Source organism: Pholis gunnellus (assembly GCF_910591455.1).
Source record: "Pholis gunnellus genome assembly, chromosome: 16".
In the NCBI taxonomy this organism is placed as follows: Eukaryota; Metazoa; Chordata; class Actinopteri; order Perciformes; family Pholidae; genus Pholis; species Pholis gunnellus.
The window spans coordinates 16,897,575-16,920,166 of record NC_136543.1 but is presented as its reverse complement, the minus strand read 5'-3'; the positions used below and the strand labels follow the sequence as shown (position 1 = coordinate 16,920,166).

Below are 22,592 nucleotides of genomic sequence, written 5' to 3'. Positions count from 1 at the left end.
AATAAGAAATGTTATTTAGAACTTTTTGTAAGTCTGAAAGTCACGTTCACTTTTGCAAAGACTTACCCCAAACCTGCAATTCTCAACACCAGAACCAAACTTGTTTTTTTGCCACTAACGACAAATTAGCTCTTAATCTATTTTAATAATTCGTCGTTTTCCACCCAAAAAATCTAAATGACCATTTCATTTTAAGTTTATTTAATTTTAAACAACACAGTAAACGTTGACTCTGCTGGTAATAGCATTCATAACCTTATTGATTTGTGGCGTAATTGTTTTTTGCAATATTTCCAAACAGGTTATTGCGCTCTTTGAAACTCTTTCCTTTACTCACTGCACAACACTTGTTAAAAAACCACAAGTCATCTCCCAGCAAAATGAAGACTGTCCTAATAATACACACCAGTCTAAAATATTTCTGACTCGACATTTAATCAAATAGGCTTAGTGCTGCTGCTGGGCAGTAGAGGCAAAAGCTGTGGGGGCCCACAGCGGTCTGGGGAATAAAGTAAATTATAAAAAGAAATACCTGACCCGCACAAATACGCAGTGATACTTAAAGATTGTGGAGGCAGAAGCACCCTCAATGCTTTCAATAGATTATGCTCACCGCCTGCACATGGACCTGTTTATGTGTACTGGATTTAAAGATCAATGAGGCTTTTTAAATAAGGCGAAGCTGAACTGCTTAAACTGCATTACTTCGCCGATATTTCTAATTTGCACAACCGTGCTTTCATTCATGCTTCACAATCACTGGCTATCAGCTGACTTGTAGCGCCCAATGATATTCTTGGAGATGTACAGCGAATCCATTTTAATCTGACACTTGTCACTATTACTTAATGTTTCTTAAGTAGGATTAGTTCTTCCAGACGAATCACTCATTTAATAAGCAGAGCCTTTATGAACCAAATTCAACTGTATAACCGATGCAGGATAATTGCACTTGTAGAAAGACAGACGTTAACATTGGGGACATTCAGTTATTTGCTTTCCTGTGATCGTTACTCATATTTATTATCGTTAGGTACAGGGCTATTAGCCTAGCTTAGCAAGAAGACTGTTGGCTTTAACAGGTAAGCGTTTCCCGGAAACAATGAAGCATTCTATTAAATAAAATATGGTTTGTTAAGAAATCCGATTTGTAGGTGAATCTCAGTGAGTTTATACTAAACCTGAACCTGCCTTTTGGTTTTATTTGGAAAAAACAGAGAGCAGAGAGTTCAATGTGAGCATTCTGAATTGTGTTTCATTCAAAGAGGTTATGGTCTCCCGCTTGTCAAACCAGTTCCATCAAACTAATCCCGCTGTGTCAACGCCTCGGGACCCACCAAGTAAAAGAGAGAGGGGGAGGAGTGTTCACGGCTCAAAGTTTTGTCCTCGTTCCTAAAGGCCTGTCAGCGCTGACGACACGCGTATACAGATTCAAGCCTCCTTTTCTTTCTGGACGTTTCAGGGCTTATGCAAAGCAATGTTAAGATGTCATTTTGTAAAGTGCTTTGCACACATTCTATCCTCTAAGCTTTCCTCTAGTGGTATCTAGTCATACAGATAGCTCCCTGTTTTTACAGTCCAGTTTTTTAGAGATCCATCTCTGAGAGTCCTATCTTCACTCCACAACATTAGTTTAATTTTGTGTCATTAGGGCAGCAGGTGTTCATTGTTTGTTATGGCTTTATTCCAGGGGTGTCAGACATACGGCCTGAGGGCCAGTACTGGCCCGCCAAAAAGTCCAATCCGGCCCCCTGGATGACTTTGTAAAGTGTGAAAATTGCAGAGATGTCATTAATTTTAATTCATTTCTGAATAAATTGCAAGTGTTTCCAAGAAAAATGGACCAGTTTCTATTTCTTCAAGGAAGTAAATGGGAAGCCTGTGTTCACAGCACCTCTCAGTGCTCCCGGTTCGGCCCACTTGAGATAAAATTGAGATGTGGCCCCATGAACTAAAATGAGTTTGACCCCTGCTCTATTCAAATTAGACAGGACCACTACAGCAAGAGCCACAATGCTCACACTTTATTTTGGCATCCAAAACGTTGTGTCGCGTTGTGTCTGGAAGGCCCTAAAGTCCGAGATTCATGGGAGACCAATATGTCAAATTGCCAGCACATTTAGGGAACAAAGTGTGTGTCAGAAAAAAGGGCTTTAAAAATTCCAACAGACCTTACTGTGTTTTCATCAGAGCAACTTTCTTGCAAAGAAATAGTCCCTATGAAATCTCTTTACGGTCTGTTCGCTGGAATTAGAAAGATTTTTCATCATTTGTCTGCAAACAGCCCTTTAAGTTTCCTCTACCGTGAGAAATTCGGATGGACTTGATTAGGAGTGAAACATTAGCTGCAGGAAATGATGCCAAAATATGAGGCTTTACAGGTAGACAGATATCTGATAGCCGGCAGTTCCTCATGCTTGGAAAGACAAATATAACCAGATATTTCATTTTTTTTTCTTCTTGTGTTTGTCAGCTGAATGAACCGGAGAGGTAGAAAAGTAATCATGCTCAAATAAAGTGGCAGAAACGTTGATCAGATTGCCTCTTGGGTCTTTGAGATGCTCCCACGGTGCCTGGGACATTTTGTGTGAGTTTTCAGAAGGACGGTAATAGCAGGAAGTGTAGGGGTGACTGAATGTGAAGGCTGCCATGACTTTGGAGGATTTCTTGACTTTGGGTCAACACAGATGAAACTGTCATCTGTTGCATATGCATGTGCTTCTGGAGGCCCATATGCCTGCACCCCGTTTTAACAATTCAAATCAGCTCTGTCCACACAGCAGATCTGTCAAGGCCACACACACTAACTCAGTCACGCTAGAAGAATCACACACTCCTAAAAGTTCCACCACTACTGTACCTATTGTGTTACAGTAATGTTGTTTTCCCTCTTGCTCTTTGTGCAGTGGGTATCCTGCTAGTAAGTGGATTGACAGAAAATGAAAAAAAGTCCTTTATTATCTAAGAGTAGATTCCAGATTCTCAAATGGGAAGCTTTGCCGCTTTTCTGTTTTATACAATTGCAAACTGCTATTATTTTACATTTTATAGATTAAGGAATTATTAAATAAATGAGTATTTGTTCAATGAAATATAATATAAAATACAAAAAAAACTCAACTAGTTCTAGCGTTTCTCGTAACCTTATTAATTAGCTTACTTTGGTAACCTATATGTCACTGCTTTTTGCCAACGTCTGAGTGGACCCTTTAAGTTCACATTAATGATTAGATGCAGGGCTGGGACTGGCCTTCTGTGTACTGTGAGATCATTTTTATTATTGCAACATATGCATGCATGTGAATGTGCATTTTTTTTAAGTGCTTCACATATATATATATATATATACATCCTACAAAGCACACACACACACTTTGTGTCTTTGAGTCTATTTGTGGCTCTAATTGGCACATTCACTGGGCGGTAAAAGGCTCTTCTTGCTGGCTAAAAGCCTACAGCTGTACAGCATGCTTGGTTGCATCTACCGAATAGAAGGAGCTCGCCCCTTGCACCGCAGACAACAATGCCTTCGCCATGGAGACAGAAATACAACACAGTGAAAAAGAAAAAACTATAATCCGCTGCTTAATCCTCTTGAGTCAGGATGTCACAATAATCAAGGCCATTCTGCCATGAAGTGAACTATTTTTACATCAGCGGTCTGGAGTGAGAGGATGGATGGGATGAAACCATATTGGCTGCATTCTCAGGAGCACTCTGACGGAGATTCCGCTTTATCCACCACCTGCATCCGTCATTAGGGAAGCACAATCTGCACTTAGGGTGCTCAGTCCCAGTCTGTTGTGCCCAAACTAAACTGTTGTGTACATACTTCATAAACAGCACCGATATCTTTTTTTTTAATAGTAAGTTTTCCTTAAAGGTGCAATGTGTAAGATCTGGCTATCTGCTCCAAACAAATAGGGGGCAGCATTTCACCCCTACTTCTTGGTCCATACAATCTAAATGTACAGTTATCAGTTATTTAAAAGGAAAAAAAAAGCTAAATAGTAACTAACAGCAAGGCAAGAATGTTTAAAAAAGAACGACCAAACTGCTGAAACTCAGAGCCGGTCAAAACAACACTGCTATGTTATGAAGTGCACGCTTTTGTGTTTACCGTGCCATTAACTGGGGTCTGTACAGGCTGTGTACGCTTTCATAGTCTGTTTATTGGATTAAATCCAAGGCAGAAAGTCCTGCCCACCACCAGGACAGTATTTTACGGAGGAGAGCGTGCGGCTTACTTACAGTTAGCTGTAGCAACTCAAATTCAGCCTGCGCTGGATCAGCAAACTTTCTGTGCCAGCTGAATGCTAACGTTTGTTGCTACGGCTAACCACTAACTGAAGGTCCGCCTGCCGTCCTGGGGGTGAAATAGTCTCCTGGTGGCGGGGAAGATGAAGGAAAAATACAGGTTGTTTTCTTGTTTCTGCCAGTTTTGATTAAATCCAAACTATGAAAACATTACACAGCCCCTGTGCCTTCAACGTGAAGCCTTCTGGGCAGCTCTACTTCTTTGTCCTCTCATGCTGGACTGAAGGCAGACTGGACGCTACAGTCTCTCACTTTCGCCTCTCGAGGTACACGTGGTATTACAAGCCAGGACATGTCAGGGCTAGCTGGTTAGCATGCTCGTTTCATTAGAAATCTGTGCAACACAACTTTCTCTGACAGAACACTGTAACCTCCTCACATCCTGTTCATAATGTCAGTTAATTTTTTTGAACCTTTTAAACCAAAACCACGGCCAGATCTTACACATTGCACCTTTTTGAACAGAGGCCAGAGCAGCGAGGTCAGAGGTCATGACAGGCCCTTTGCGATGAGGCTTATATCGGCGCGTAAGCGGCATGGGAGCCCGCGGAGAACTTAGTTTGACCCAGAGCCTAGTGAGTGAGCTGATCACCACCTCCCTCTGGGCCAAAAACTCCAAAGGATTCCTGGCATACCACTGCTTCAATTACAGAGGCTCGAAGGAGAGAGAGAGAGGACGTCGCAGCGCAGTCTGGCTGCATGGGAGAAAACAGCATCGCCTGGGAAGGAATCACACAGGCTGTCTGCGAGGAAGACGCGTGCATTTCTCCAGGAGACATCACTGTAATGTATTAATGTTCCCAATAAGTAACGTAAAGCTTTACTTCTTTCAGCAGTTTTACGTAACGTTGCAGACTTAATAAATAATGTTTTTAAAAAGGTACAGCAGCCTTTTCACTGACTAGGCTCCTGAACGTTTGTTCATATATTATGTGTCTACGTGCATGCGGGCGTGAGCGGTTACCTAGCAACAGCTGCTGTAAGTAGGAGACGGACAGACAAGTGCTGGCAGAGCAGATGTTGGAAGGAATTTCCAAAAGTAGAACATTTGGAAATGGCAGACTGAGACAGAGGAGGTACTGTCACGTCCCGAATAAAAAAAAAAAAAAAAAAAAAACATTTCCCCACTTACCTCTAGTGGTTTTAATCCCGCATTTGTTTTTTGGTTTTGCTATATTCGTAAAGGTGTTCTGCAGCTAAAACAATGCGGCAAATGGAATTAATTCTGCGTCGCGGAAGGCATTAAAAGAATAAGCCGGCACAAATGAAAAACAAACATATCGAGATGACTTATTCCTTCGAGAGGTATGTGAGGAACTGACTCTTCTTCTGTGTCCACACATCAGTCTCATTATGAGACAGACTGATGGTAACTCAAACAAATGTAAAGCTATTTGTTTAACAATTTTATATAAGTTATAATATATACAATGTATACTTATGTTATACAGCCATTTACACTACTGATTTATCAGCCAATATTATAATTCTTTACTTAAAGAGCTCTTTGTCACACTGAGACACTTCACTCTCACTTCAGGGTTTAATAATAACTGCTCGGAGTGCAAATGCCCGCTGCGTCACAGAGAGGAAAACACAGCATGTCACAGTGTGGGGAGGTACTGGAGTCCTACCTTGCAGCCCTCACAAGCGCTGACACCATAGTGGTATCCAGAGGACTTGTCGTCGCAGACGAAGCAGGGCTTGTAGATTCTAGGAGGGGGCAGCGGGGACGGCGGGCTGGGGACGAGCTCCTCAGAACTGGTGCTCTGCGTTTCAATGGCTGCGGGGAATGCAAACAAGAGAAGAAAGAAGATGAAGGTTTTAAATGGCTGGAATGATTCATTTAGACACCTGGAACTAGAGAAGTATTCGTTGATGGTATTAGTTAACTCTCTAAATTCAGAAAACTCTTCTGTTGATTTTAGGAGGTTGAAAATCCAAAGTTTATAGCCGTACTAGTAGTTCCGGGGATGGTAATGGTCGGTACGTCTGTCAGAATCATAAACCATTCAAACCTCTTGCAAACACACTAAACTAACATGCTTAACATCAGCATGTAGGCATTGCCATTGAGCGCATGTTAGCATGTAGCACTAAGCACCACTGTAAGCCTCACAGAGCCGCTAGTGTGGCTTTTATCACTTTATGTTAAAGGTGCCCTGTGGATGTAAATGAACAACATTTTTGTTTCTCACCAAAACACATTGTGTGTATCATTTAGATCAAACAAAGAGTTTAATGCATTTCCTTCCTCACAAAACATTTCTTCAACCTTTTTTAACAGCCCATCACGTGGTTAGCACATTTAACATTTAACCACTTAGAAAAACATGTTTGGGCTCAGAATAAGTACGTACACCAAGTACTAAATACTTAACACGTCACAATAACTCACACATCGGTTTCAAGACCAGCCTCACCAGAAAGAAGGAAAGAGACGTTAAACTGTATTATTTATAGCAGGGGTGTCAAACTCATTGTCGCTCTGGGGCCACATCAGCATCATGGTTGCCCCCAAAGGGCCGGTTGTCGGCGGGGGGGGGGGGGGGGGGGGGGGGGGGGGGGGTGCTCCTTCGTCTTCGGTGGGGAGGGGGGCTGCTGCTGCTGCTGCTGCTGCCACATACGCTGGTGGAGGTGTGCGCGGCGCGTGCGGATCGGGGAGGAGCTCCGCCGTGCGCGATACAACGGATATTTGTAAATTGTCCGACTTTTACATTTTTTTTTTTTGCTGGCGGATTCGCGGGCCACATAAAATGACGTGGCGGGCCGGATCCGGCCCGCGGGCCGTATGTTTGACACCCCTGATTTATAGTATATGTGCTTGTAATTTGGAGACTACTTGAAGAGTACTTGAAGATAGAGCATTCATAACAAACTTAGTGAAAACGTACCAGACTTTGAACCTATGCACAGACCGAACTGTTGAGTGTCCACATGCACACAGCCAATCTGCATAGAAAATGGAGAACAGTCTCTCCAGCATCTCTACTGATTAGATTACATTCTTCCGTACTTCATCAGAGTAAACTCAATTACTGATGGTAAGGGACACGCTCTTATAATTACAGGACCCTCGTCCTTGCATGGAATTCCCTGGCGGTTTAATCTAATCTTCGGCTACATTCACCCTGTGTGACTTTTTGCGCATGTTGAATTTGCAGCTTTGAATTCGGCAACTTCCAGTGGCTCCAGGGAAGACTTAACAAGTCTGCAGCACATCAGCACTGTACGTGAGAATGAATGTTACCTCTGTAATAAGGGATGGCAACGTAAGATGATCATCGAGGTTAATTAGAATGAGATGATTCATAATTCTATCGATTCTCGCTCTTATCTGGGTTTGAGGAACAGTTCGGGCAGCAAGGAGAAGTCTCCGTGACTCGTTGCGAAACTGTGAGAGCAGCAACTGCTTAAAAGTTCTGCAGAATCTTTAAGTAGACTTGCATAAAGCTGACATAATGGTGCTGCGTTGGGATTTTGAAAAGTTCGCCGGTCTGAATTTCAAGTGGTATTCATCTGAGAGTAAACAACTTCAGTCAGCCACGTTATTTCTCCGTTCTTTAAACAACTCCGGTGCGACCTGGTTTCATTGACGAGGACAGACAGACAGACAGACAGACAGACATTTGTTTTCATTGAAGTCGGGTCATCTCATCTCTCCAAATGGTTTCCTTCTGTTGTTGGCAGAGAGCAGTCAGAAGCAGCTTGCACATAAAGCAGATGTATGGTGAGACACCGCGCTGGAGGCAAGCCAGTGGTCTGACACACAAAGCCATCTGATAGGGGAGAGAAGGGGGACTAGACGCTGTCGCGTTTTGTGTCTAAGAAGCATTTAACTAATACAGCGTACATGTTGGGCTGGGGTTTCAGTACTGATACCAAAACCTTTTCAAGACCTTTAAGGAACAGAAACATGTTTTTTTTATATAATGTGTTCATACAACCAAAGGCCCTGTTTACACGTTTCATTTCAAATGTCCAGCATCATATACATGCTTCATCCACAGGCTGAGTTCGTCCCTTTGCCTCCTCACTACAGAGACATCCACACAGTAATATCTCTGTCCTGCATCAAACATGTAATAAGTGAAACAAGCTGTTCACCTGAGATGAGGATGAGGATGTAGGACTACTGGAGCACAATCACAATGTGTATTAGCCTTCCCCGCACTTTAACATACATCTAGAGGAAAAATACTTTTGTTACTGATATGGCTTCGGAGCATTTGTGACGGCTGGGTAGTCCCACATTGAGGAGCGGCAGCGCCAACAATTCAGCCTCACTGCCTATTTGAAACTCATGGCTGCGTCCGGGAGGCGGTGTGACCACCTGCAGACAGATGGGACGCATAAACGTAGATTCATTACACCCCTCAGAGTGTGTGTACGTGTGTGTGTGTGTGTGTGTGTGGGTGTGTGTGTAAGGAGGGGGTGGTCAATGGGTACCTGTGTGGTGGTGTATAGGCCCTATCAGGTGCAGGGGAGCCTTTTTCTATTTTCTGCGTGATTAAACTTTGAGTCGACTTCCCCGCATGTTAACATACACAGAAAGCTCCATTAGAGGAATAAAGGCTGGTGACAGACAAGCGCACACGGCGAGTCCGGCTTAAGAGCAGCCAGAGAAAAATCTGTGGCTGCTGAACCGTTAGCCTCTGGCTGAACCTGCCGCCGGGGTCAAACAGGAAAGCACACACACCCTGCTGGAGGCTGCAGGCTGAATGAGGGGAAAGACGAGAGAAAACAGCCCCTCTGATTGGCCCGTCTACTGGGACGCAGCCTGCGGACACCGGGAGCTCCCAGATAAATACTGGCCTGTATAAGTATCAGCCATAGGGATGAGCTCTGAAAAGCACACAGCCGATGAAAGTACACATGAAATTGAGTTACTTTTAAAAACTTTGCTTGCAAATTAGAATTAGTTTTGACTGATAACATTTAGAAAGATGTGATAATCTCCTCGTGTCTTGATCTGATAAAGGCGCCGCGACTTCATCAGATCAAGACAATCATCTGCCGCGACAAGTGCCGGTTTAAAAATAAAAGTGATGCAATGTAATGTTTAAAAGAAGAAATAACACAACTGACAAATATAAAGTTCAGAATAAAATACAACCTTTGTGTTTTTCTGTTAAAGCCTTACTTGGTTGGATATGATAGTGGCTAATGTTAGCTCAAGTTTGGTTATAAATGGCTGTGTAACTGACATTAAGGTCATCAGTTCACTGACTCTTCTCTACTTTGTAACTGTAATTGTAACTTGTGGCCACAGTCGCGGCAATCCAACAAAAATTGCATCTAATTTTGGTTTATAACAACTTGGGTCTCATTTTGGCCAACATTTCACTCTCTAATGTTCAAACTAAACGACTTCAGCCTGGATTTTCCACTCGCTAACAGAAATTGGAGCCCCCCAACAAAAGCTCCAGATCAGAGACAAATTGGTGTTTGCATATACTTTTCTCATACTCAGAAATTCTGGCTTGCGTAGTATACATCCAGGCATTTCTCACATACGCGTAATCCACATGCTATGCACTACATACTAAATTTTACGTCAAAAGAATGTATGCCATTTCGAACACAGCCTCGGTCTGATATCTTCCAGACTTCTAAAGTTACAACCTGTCTGATCGTAATGTTTGTGTCTGACTTCAAAATATCCAAATGTTCCCGGATGTCATCAAAAAACGTTAGGAGAACAGCGTTACAATTGCCAATAGTATCGGATGCCAATAGAAAATGAGGCCCAACTGGAAACAATTTTTGTAAATTGGCAAAAATGTGCGAGCAAGTTATTATTGTTTGCTTATGTACTGACAATACTAGTCAATACCCCCCAGAAAATTATCAACACAGAGTGACCAAAATTGTAACTATTCGTTTTTGTGTTTAAAAATGTCTCTAAAAAATATAATTTATGATCAAATCTGTGGGCAGAATGGGCCATTGCATGCTCAGAATGGAGACACAAATCCAATGCAACAGAAAATGGTCATTACCGGTAAATTGTCTACAGGCTCTTGGCAACAACCGTCCAAAAAAATATACAGTGGGCGTCGCGGTCAGCTTGAAAAACCCGAACACTGACACTGGTCCAGCTCCAAACGAGCAGTGTGAGGCAGGATGTGAGGTTACATGTAGGTAATGAAGAAATAATCTGCAGAGCTGCAGCGTCATCTATCCGCTCTGTGTCCTCTACATCCTTATATCCAGTTCCCCCAAAACCAGTGACATGTAAAACTCTCCCCACATGGTCCACGGGACCAACAGATGGCAAAGAACCCGAAGCAAAGTCTGTCGCTGCACACAGGCAGTTTAACACAACGATGCCGCATTCAGAATTAGGACAAAGCTGCCTCTCTGCTGCAGATAATGGAAGGGAAAGGTGCACTTAAAAAAAAAAGCAGTGCTTAATTTTAGTTTAGAAAAAAAAGAAAATCAATTGAAAGGCAAGAACCATAAGTCAAAGTGATTGAATTAAACCTGACAAATTATAAAGGATCAGCAGAAACGAGGAGAGAGAAAGAAAAGAAGGGAAAAGAGGCAGGATGAAGAGAAAGAGAGGCATTTCCTGGAGCTCCTCGGGGTATTTGTGTATTTGGTTTGTGTTAAGGAGAAAGCTGTGGTGATATGGGTGTGGAGCGGCGGGCATAGCCTAGGAGGATTAGAGGAATATTACTCCCAGTCGGTGGATCCACTCTCCCCCCTACTCCTCCTCCTCCTCCTCCTCCTCCTCCTCCTCTTCCCCCTTCACTCAGCTGATGCTCCGTCCAGTCTCAGAGTGTTTTCCTCCAGGTTGTCTCTGCAGGAGTGCCGAGCGCATAGCTCACATACAGCAGGCCCAGTCAGAGGAAATGGTCAAAGTTCACCCAGAGTACACCAAATGAGAAGCAGCTTTGCTCCGCTCTCCGATGCGTTTTACAGAGGGGGGATATTTGGAAGAGCTTTAAACACTCAAGGAAAGGAAAATAACAATGAGGAACAAGTCATTTGACTTCATGTCTGCTGAGGAGAGGATCTGCTTTTCATCAGAGCTTTGAAATCCACATTTGACAAAGGAAAAACTCAAAATTTTGACTCCAGTTCTCGATTTCATGTACTGACGAGGCATTATCAAGCGTTTAGGTTTAAATATTCCCAGGCAGTCATGTGACCAAACCCGCCGCCCCCCCCCCAACCCGTCCTTTTGACCACCGCTGTGACCTCGCGGCGACCCGCGGGGCTGATAGCAGCGCCGAGGTCAAACTACACGTTGACGGGAAGCAGCAGCGCCAAACTCAACAGGTGCCGGCCGCTTCAAAGCTTTCATAAAAAGCGAGCGAGAAACCAAGACGGCCATAAAAGCAGATGACGAGGGAGGGAGGAAAGAAATAAGGTGGCTGAAATGCGAGAGGTTTCTTTTTAATCCACAGGAATTTGTGGCCTTAAAAGCACAGCGCCGCTATGGTTTTTATTCTCCCCCAGCCAGCACTTTTAGATGTAACTGGATTCTGGAGTCAGCTCTGTTAGAAAACAGTCAAGAGAAGTGAGGAGCTGTGGGAAGGGTGTGGCAAATAAGGGATGAAATCCAATTCAACAATCGGAATGTTTCAGCCGACACAAGGAATAGATTATTTTCAGCTGCAGAAATCATTTTGTATAGAGGCTGATAACATGTTGCTAAAAAATATTTATATCTGAGGGAAAACATTTGCCTTATACAGTATTCCTTTTGCTAGACCGTAATTTTGTCAGTATTCCTGCTGGCATTTACAATCAAAATATAAATGTTTAATGCTCTGGAGCGAAAGCCTGTAACTCTACACCTCCACCAAGCCCCTTAAACATTCTTTAGTAAAGTTACGGTACATGTGCACAAAATAAGTCAGTTTAAGGGTTAAAAACAGCTGAAGTTGATCCTTAACAGATTGAAATCAAACCCAACATGTTGCGGTATCCTCCACAGTCTTACATTCATGATTACGTTTTCAAATGTAATTCCAGCTTCAAGCTGTCCCCTTTTCAAAAAATATATGAAATACGTTTATATTAATGTATCTAAATGAGTGATTGTTCAGATGTTTGAGGCGGTTTCTAAGGTTTTTAAAGGATGTTTTGCCACCAACTGATTCTACTCTGTGTAAAAAAAAAAAAAAGGTTTGGGTTGTTATGAGCAACAAGCAATTCATAATGAATATGCAAATGAGCTGGTTTGAAGCTGTTCTTCAGGAAACAGATAAATAAATAATCCGCAAAATCGCTTCTGAAGATCTGAATGAATTCATAAAACGTGCAAAGAGGATCAAGCAGGAACTCCATCACATGGCACACCTCAGTATTTTATTGTTTCATTTTGGGAATAATTTCAAACATTTTAATTATTTAGTTTTTGGTGCCAAAGAAGAAGAATTAAAAGTCAGTTGGATCCGTAATGCTAAAGACCACAAGCCAGAAATGTTTAGTTATGGACTTTGAAAGTGTTGTTTTATGAAGCACCAGACCTCTCGGCTGTCTTTCTGCTGGGTCACGTCTGCTTCCTGTCTTTCGACACACCACATATGATATGACTTTATATCTCTCAGCTGTTTTCTTTGGTTTCTTTTATATCTTATATGTCTTTTTTATGATTCATGTAAAGCACTTTGAATTGCTTTGAATGCGATACACAAACACACTCGCCTTGCATTAATGCCAAAGGATTTAGTGTTTTATCTTTCAAAGAGTTAAAAAGCCTCTGAAAACAACAACTAAACCATCAGGACAAAGTAAAGTTCTCTACTGGACCCAGATTAAAACATATATAGTTTAGAGTTAAGCAGCTTGTTTTAAGGCTACAGCTATGACTCGTGAAAAGCTGCTTTTTTCTGCTGCTGTGGTCGAGTATTTGATATTTATTAGAAGACCAGTATCGCTGCTGGTGGGACCCCAACGCTGTCCTAATCATGTCGATTAAACATGCCTGGCATCAGAGAGCTTCCCTTTCATTTCACTGTTGTACACCGCTTTTTATTTCCCCCCATCCGCCTTTCATTCCACACGCCCACTAAATTAACTTGGTGTGCAAGCTGTGCTAATGGCTTTTCATGTCCATATCAGAGGCGCTTAAGCCTTGAAGACAAAAAGGCCCCAATTATCCCATAACACACACCAGCCGTACATATACGTATCACACTGGAACATCGCACTCTGTCTCTTTTTAAGTCACAATAGCGGCGGCGTTTACAGATGATCACCTTTCCACTTATCTGATTTTTTTGGGGGGGATTTGTTTTGATGAGATACAATGACTTGATGCTTTTAATGTGAACTTCATTTGTGTCTTCACACAGGCGCGGGCATCATGTGCAGCCATTCCTTAGCCGCAAAGCCCATTTCATCTGTGTAAAAGGAGGTCCTTGATCATTCTTAATTAGCATCTAAACTGGAAGAGGAAGTGCATTAATGGTTGGCTCGTTGTCAATGCAGTTAATTAACACCCAGGAGGTTTCCATTATCCTGAACAAATAAATTAATAAACCAACATTTCAGTGACCCTGAGAGAGGCTTTCTCAAATGAAAGTTTAATTTAAACAGCGCCTTCTTCAAACAGGAAACGGTCAAGGGTCTGACAGCACTAAAGGCCAACATGGCGCTTTGCTAGCCGAGAACGACTTCATCGTGAGAAAACATGAAATAAAAATCAACACTCTGTTCTTTTGTCCCATTTAGAGTCTTATAAGGTCAGCGTGAGCATTTGTGTCGTACCGATTGTCTAACGGCATGGCCAATCAAAACACCTGAGTGTTAACCAACGCACACCAAACACTAATGCTCTGAGTGACAAAGGCAGCCGAATTCTGACTTTGGTGTATGTGGGGACCTAGTCTTGACCTCTGTGTTGTTGAAATCCTGGCTTCGGCCCTGTCAAAGAGGGGCCACCGGAGCAGCTTAAAGTCTGTCCAAACCTTTTAACAAGCTGCTCTACAACTGTTCAAACCTCACAGGACATTTTTTTTTGCAATTTTACCTGACTGCCACTTCATAATAGAGCCCTTAAATGTATAAAAAAGTATATTTAAGATGTAAAAAAACTAAAGTTGATCTTTAACGGACCACAACGCCAAAAATATTATCTACTCTCTTCTACATTCATGATTAAGATTTAATAATTTAATTGAATTGTTTTTATTTTAAGCTAACTATTTTAAGTATTTAAATAAAACCATAGACTATATTGACTGTGATTGTATAGGTGATTCATTTCTAAGTGTTTTGCCACTAATTTCTAATTTTTCAACTTGACTTTGAAAAAAGGTTATGGATGTAACGCACAATAAGCGATTTATAATGAGCATGACAATAAACAGATTTTATGGAGGATTGATGACATGAGTGACAACAACGTTGAACGTCATGAAATAAATAAAATAATCTACAATTCATTGAAGAATTTCAAATTACAGAAAATATAATACAGCACTTATTGGGATTATTGATTAGGAAAAATCCAAATATGAAAACTAATTTGAGACCTTCTTTTTGGTGTGAAATTTTTCTGAGAATGTTGACAGGTGTTAGGACTCTAATTGTCAGAAATAAGATGATAATATATAATAATTATATGGGCGAGATGAAAGTTATGCGGTTCATCTGGAAGGATGAAATTACATTTTTACTGAAAAACAATTAAACAATCTGTCCAATTTTTCAAATACATTTTTATAAATTTAGTGAACAAACTCTCATGACGTGAATAACAACTTTAGTTAAAGAAATGACTTTCACATCACTTCAGATTATTTTCACGCATTATCAACAAGTTTACCATCACGATTACGAAGAAAAAATAAATTACATACGCTGCTATATTTTTATTATCGGTCTAAAAAGCTAAATATGATTAGATGATTAGTGGGCTGCCAAAAACTTCATTGTAATTCATTATTAAAATACTTTTTCTAGCAAACACTCCATGAATTAAGATTCTATAGCTCACTTTGTCACGTACAATAGTCATTTAATGTACTTGGATAAAAGATGCAACATTGCACTCTGGGAACTTGTGATTTGAATTTAGAGGCAAAGCCATTAATCGCAACAACAATAATAAGTAATTTGCAGATTTCTATCATCTCTCAAATTTTGCTTTCAGAGAGCTTCTCATCAAACACTGACCTGCAGCAGAGCGAAGTGTTTAAAGTGGCAACTGTCCTTTTTGCACTTTCCCTCCACTGATAAGAGCCTCTTTTTACCCAAGTGCCCTTGAGCAAACACTTCCTGAGGAATGACAGCTGGAGGCTGGTCGTTATCAGATGAGGATAAATCACGGGCAGCAGCAGCAGCAGCAGGGTGACAGTGAAAAACAAACAGTGACTAGTGCCTCATGAGCTCACAGTAAGTGATCCAGATCTGGAGAAGATATTTACAATAAATGTAGTTTTTGCACCAGAGTAATTTTTATATATTTTCCAGCCAAACTATTCACCATCCTACATTTCTTTTGCTCTCATTATGATGATGATTGTATCCTCACATGATCACCTAAATGTAAATTCTGATCAGATAAATTAGGAATGCAGCTGCCCTTAAAGCATCCACTTAGTCTCCTGGACAAAAAACTAGAGGCAGCAATCGATCAGCCTCGGCCAATTGAAAACGCGAGAGGTGGACATGTTACGATAGCAGCCCGCTAATCTTGTTGAAAAGTCCGCGGGGTCATTTATCTAAATCAGTGTCACAGAGCGGAGGTTCGCGGCTCGCCATGGCCGCCCCTCCTGTCATGTGCGGCCGGGGAGGAGGTGTGGAAACGCCGCCTGTGTTTACTCTCCACATTCCTCCAGCCCGCTGCTCTCTGAACTGAACTGATCTAAGACAAGCCATACATCAGCAGGTTTGGGGCTGCTACCACTGCTGAGAATGTATGACGGCGCACGGTGGTGAAATGTGACGTTTTGGGAAAGTTCTGAAGAGTTTTCTGCGGAATCTTACAATCAAAAACAAACTTTTTGTGTTGTCATCACACACAATTTTACTTTATCGTGTCACTCTAAAAATATCCCCCCTCTGTGTTTCGAGAATTAATCCTCCTATTGTTTTTATGAAGCGCCTGTGATGCGTTCAGGCGTCCCGTTTCCAAGAGTTTTCCAACAACTCCTAAAGTGCAATTCCCTAATTTGTCTGATTTGAAACGAGCATTATCAGATCAGCAGTAATTATCAGATCTGGAGGCCCCCCTTTTTTTGGCAAACTTGTTGACTCATCAGACAGCACTCATCATCACTCAGAGCTGCATCCACGCGGCGTTAAGTCGAGCCAATAAACCACAACACCAACAATAACAAGAGACGAGGAGAAGTTGGACCTACAGTGTGCGCTCCGGCGGTGTTGCCACTCTCTGTGCGCCAGTCCGCTGATGCAGGCTTTCAGAGCCTTCTCCTGCAGCATGCAGGAGGACGGGCTGGACGTGTAGAAATCCAGCATCTGCCCGGGACTCACGGCCAGCACGTCCATGCAGTCAAACATGATGACGGCGCGTCGTTCAACTAGTCTTGTGCGTTATGGATAAAAATCACCGGCATAAGCGCACACAACTCCATCAAACTCCGCTGATTCTCCCCCCTCCTCCTCCTCCTCCTCCTCCTCCTCCTGCTGCTCCTCTCCTCCTCCTCTTCTTCTCCTTCTTCTTCTTGGCACGGCAGATTTCGCTCCTCTTGTTCTCCTTCGTCCCGCACCGGAATCATGAATTATTTCGGACCAAAATGCTCCACGACTGCTCTAAATGCTCATTTGCCATTTTATCGCATCGTGTCCAGTCAGCGCGCTGCCACGGACGTGTGAACGGGACTTCTTCATAATAATAGTAATAATGATGATATCCCGACGTGTTGTCATTGAAGTCGTCCCGTCCCGGTTACCAGCAGCGGCAAAGCCCGCATGAACTGGAGGATCTTTCTTTTCTATTCTCAAAAATAACACGGACGGCGTTTAAAAGCACGTTCTCCTCTCCGATGACGAATGGGTTATCCGTCCCCCAGTGCAGCTCATTTCCAACTAGTTTTGCCACCGAGAATGAAAGATTGAATTGCCTAATATATGCGAGTGAACTTTGCATGAACCCTTCCGAAGCTGCTGACCTTCATATGACCCAGGCAGGCTGACATCACTGCAGCTCCGCAGCGCGGAACAAGGCGGAGAGAAGAAACGCAGGCGGACAAATTATAAAGATCCTTTTTTTACTTCTTCATTCTTGGAAAGAACAAAATACAAGAGCGTCCCTAAAATTTGAATCGTTTTTTTTTTTCGTTTTTTTTTCTTGAAGCTGAGGAAGTATTACCACAGCTCTATGTGCTCTGAAGGGTGCTGCTTTTCACGCACAGTGACAGGAAAATGCTTAATTCCTACAGATATAAATGTCCATGTGCGTTACAGGACCAATAGGTATTTATATAATAATAATGCAAATAAACAAAAGTATGTTTTTAATGTCATAACATTTAACAAACTGCAGAAGTTACAGACGATATTATCTGCTCAGTGTCATTAATTTGTAAAAAGGAAACATTTTTTCTGAACTTTATTTTGACATATCTGGAGCATCCTGTTTTGCTTTTTCTCTTCAATAAAATGACACAAAGTCTTGATAAAATGGGCAAAATCAAGATCAGTTGTGGTTCAGTCTATAGCACTGAACAACTTAAAATGTGAGAAGCATGTTGTGAAGGTAATGTATGTGATTGCTGTACTGACGACGATGATGACGACTGTATAAACTCTTTGATCTTAATGTATTGGCAGAGCTTTACAGTAGATGCAGTAGAGTGAATGGAGCCAGGCTGTAACGGATTACAGTATATTCTAATGTTCATTGTGTAATATTTGGATTTTAGACATTTGAAGGGAGTTTGTACTCAATAAAGATAATGAGTTAGAATGTGTTCTGAGTAAAAAAAAGGCTCAGCATCATAATAAGATAATAAGAAGAAGAAGAGAAGACAAAAAGACATAGAATCAGTGTGATTGCTGCATTTAATACGATTTATAATGTTGGCTCATCTCCCTTTAGTGATCACAGATATAGTATACCTGCACTTTACATGCCACCGAATTACTTTTAATAAAATAATGCAACTGAGCTGTAATTTTATTATAAGAAAAGTCATGTGCCAACTGTAAACTCAGTTAAGTAAGTGAACGTCTCTGTTGTAATAAAATATAAAAAATAGTATAAATCTGTCAAAAACTATAATGTTAACCGTTAATGATGCATCATAATCAACCTAAAAAAATAAATGATTGGCGTGTAAACTCTAATCACACTCAGTCACATTTCTTGAAAAGTAAAGTAGCAGGCCTCTTAAAACAAAGCTCATGGTGAAACATCGTGTTCATTTTAATTTGTTAATTGATTATAGCATCTGTGACCATGTTCTTTCAAACACACACACACACACACACACACACACACACACACACACACACACACACACTTGGTTATATCATTGTTACATAAGGTCATATACACCATTGAGAAGGATACTTGAACCAAGTCCTACATTTCAAAACAAAAGTCGGAGTTGATTGTTATTCTGCCGGACAGTTTCCACATCTGATTTTGAAAGAGGCTGCAAACACCTCCATTCTCTAAAGCAACAACATGATCTCAGAGCACTACATTTATTTGACTGCTTCAATTTTACACACAAAACACATGATTTGTTTGTACAAAGCAGTACGATGCTTTGTTACAGATTAAACCAGCCAACAGTTCAAATTCAACTCAGCTTCGACATAAAAAAGCTGCTCATAAAGTATTTCATCACAATAATCCAATAATATAATGGTCTAAAAGGGGCCATTCTGCTGCGTAATGAGCACTTCTACTTTTCACAATTTAACTACATTTTGCCGAATATACTTCTGTGTCTCTACTCAAGCTCAGGACTTTTACTTGTAACAGAGTATTTCCTCACTGAAGTTTTGCTACTTAAAGTTACTTACTTAAGATAAAAAAGAGACATGAAAAACAATTCTCCCCCAAGGTTTTTTTTCTGGTGTATCAGACCACAGACTGAAGTGAGAACAAATAGTGCTCGGGACGGGAGAGTCCAGGATGTAAAACTGAAGACCACAAGGTGCATAACTGTGGCCTGCAGCTGACTTGAAGGGAAAATCAGTTCTTTCTGAATGCAATTCACTCCTTTCAATAGTTGGTTAGTGTAGTAGTGGCCAAAAGAAAATGATCCAACTGATCATTCACTTAACGCATCAAAAGGTGTTTTTTTTAATACACCTTGTTTTCTCATTAGCATACGTGCTATTGTGAAAGTCTTCTCTTTGTTATTAAAAGGTGGTTACATGATGGAGTCGTGTTATGTGTCTCATATCTGATCAAAGAGTAAATCTCTCAATCAAGTCATAGGTAACATATCTATCAGCGCTGATGCTGGTCTGAATGTGGCTGCTGGCAATACAACAACAGCTGTTAGAGTCACATGCTATAGCTCATGAGGGATCAGCCCGACATACAAAATACAACTTAAATCAATTAGAAACGTAAAAGTTATGAGTACGGTCAATGAACAGATTTATATTTTAGCTTTGATTGAAAGAACAGAAGTGAAACTTTTATTTTTATTTTATCATAAATAAAGATACATTTCTGGCTTATTTCACACACACAGCTCTAATTCCATCCTCAAAAGTGTTGCTGTTGATGTGAGCATGACATGTCAATCACTTAAAACACCAACTTCGTGACTGAGCGTGTTGCAGCTACCGCACGCTGATTTCTAACAGCATGAGTTGATAATGAGTTAACAGGAAACTGAGAGTCAGCTGAATCGTGCACACAAACACAACCTCCACCATTTCATCGTTTGCTTAACTGACAAGTGACTCACATCGTGATGCATTATAATCAGATATGCCCATTATAATCGTATATCGATTACATCATCGTGTCATTAAAAGTCCAGCAGCTGCACATTCAACCTCCTACTATGCACATTACGTTAATGAAATCATGTTCTGATTATATCAATCATCATAATGCATTATATGCTTATGTGATGCCACATAATGACTTATGAGGACCGCTACAGGTGAAATGTCATAATTTGACATAGCATTTGTAAATTTAAAGATGCTTGTGTTCGGTTAAGCTAAGGTGATAATAAGTAATCATTTAACAGTACAACATGTTAGTCCATGAGGGTCTGATCGACATCTGAGCACATAATAAGTACTTTTAATTTTGGTACTTTCAGTACGTTTTGAATGCAGTACTTTACGTAAGCATCTGGGCCCCAGGGGACCTAGTGGTGAGCTTATGCTTTAAGCACTGAGGGGTCCAGGGACCCTCACAATGCAGATGCAAAGGGGCCCAGGGGCCCAAGTGGTCAGCTCACTCTTTAAACACCAAGGGGCCTGGAGGCCCCACACTGCAAGAGCTGAGGGGGGCTCTAGTGTTTAGCTCTCCCTGTGAGCACATATTGGCCTTGTGGTCAGCTTTCGCTGAGAGGGCCTTGGTGTTCAACCCTCATAGTGATGAACCTACAGAGGATTATCGCCTGAATCTGCAGCTCCATTTGACTTTATAGAGTTTTAGCTCATTGTTTAGCTCTAAAAAAACACTGTATACCTACTCAGTACCAAACAGCAACTAGCTGGTGAACATAGTGGAGCATTTAGTAAGAAGCAGATATTTTTGAGGAGTTGGTAGAGACCAAAAAAGGAGATTGAATTACACTTTGAGGGTCGCCAGACACATGATGAATTATAATGTTGCTCTGTGTCTGCTGGACAGAGACTGTTTCATCATATTAGCTTGAAAAGTTATATGTCAATGGAGAGTTCACAACTTGTTTCCACTGCCCCCAAGTGGCCCAACAACATAAAAGATAAAAACTATTAAAATAACTTATTTTCTAATTTAAAAAGAAAGAGGGGACAGTGAGGGGGTCCCAAGATGTACAACTTCAATCCAATAATATCATCATCAGCTTTAATACCGACATCATAAACCTACTAAAAAATTCAGGCATGAAGAAAAACTGTAAATTGTCTATAAATTGTCTGTAAATCGACTATATTGACTATATAATATATACAGTATATATATATATATATATATATATATATATATATGGTACCTGCAGCCCCAGTTGTCAGTGTGCTGAAAGCCAGCACACCGACACTTGTGATAGTGTTTGATGGAGTAAAAAAGGCAGTTTGAGAGGAGGCAGCGGCGCTGCACAGCACACTGATCCCCACGGAGCTCATGAATATTGCAGAGAGCCTACAGCAGAGCTGAAACAGGAACCCCTGGACCCCCCCCGACACACACCGGCTGACCCCCTGCAGTTCAGCCGATGTAACAGTAACCCCCGGACACACACACACACACACACACACACACACACGCACGCACACAACCCCGGTCAGCGCGGGTAATGAATACACCTGAAAATCCACCTGTAATTAGAAGGTGATAATGAACCCATCCATCAAGATAAGCCGCTTTTTGGCATCAGTGCACCGCAGCTCGTGGCCGCCCCTGCCAAAACTCACCAGGCTGTGACAATACACAGCGTAGCTGATCATTTAATAAGGCCGGGCAAAGCCTGACAGCTTCGCGGACGACACACACATGCGGCGGCTGCTGTTTTCACTCTGTACTGAGCTTCGACACGACCAGTAAGTGGATAACTAAACCACCCTAATCTGCAGCTTCAGGTACACTTTAAATTCCCATTTCTTCTCCACAAGAAAAACCCTTATTTCATATCATATTTATGAGCAGAGCTGAATTTGGTCCTCACAATTCATCTGTGGGTCAAACCTCGTTCAAACAGCTATATTTAGTTACACTTGCACTTAGTCTATTGGTAATTTAATTGAAGCTGCGTGGCAGAGGCACATATATTTTCCACTCCGGTTGTGTATCAATTCCAAAGCGTGCATTGGAATTATGCCTTTGTGTAGGCAACATGATACACAGAGTGAAACTGAAGATTAGGATTAATTTTGGTGTGCATCATTAGCATAAATTCTTCATATTGAAACAGTAAGGGAGCATTGACAGACTTAAATACCTTCCCATTTCAGAAGTTTTTAATCTTATTAAAATAAATGGCACAGATATATATATGGTTTAAATATGTGTATATTTAGAGGTGTGAGCAGGCAGAGGATCAACAGCTTGTTCCCTCCAGGTTGTATTTAAAGCATTGATTCATATCGTCACTACAATTAAAGCTGAACCATCCATCAATGGATCATTAACCAACCGAAACAGACAAAAAAGAACACTCTTT

The 22,592-nt window shown here is 41.4% G+C and overlaps 1 protein-coding gene across 1 annotated transcript in view; it reads right to left on the bottom strand.

Moving 5' to 3' along the window:
- Positions 1 to 22,592, bottom strand: part of LOC306708776 (retinoic acid receptor beta-like) — a gene marked incomplete at both ends in the record, with an annotated part of 87,302 nt that overhangs the window by 41,556 nt on the left and 23,154 nt on the right. Inside the window, 1 exon segment of the mRNA XM_079176708.1 lies at positions 5,952 to 6,100. Within this exon segment, the coding sequence (XP_079032834.1) occupies positions 5,952 to 6,100 (149 nt within the window).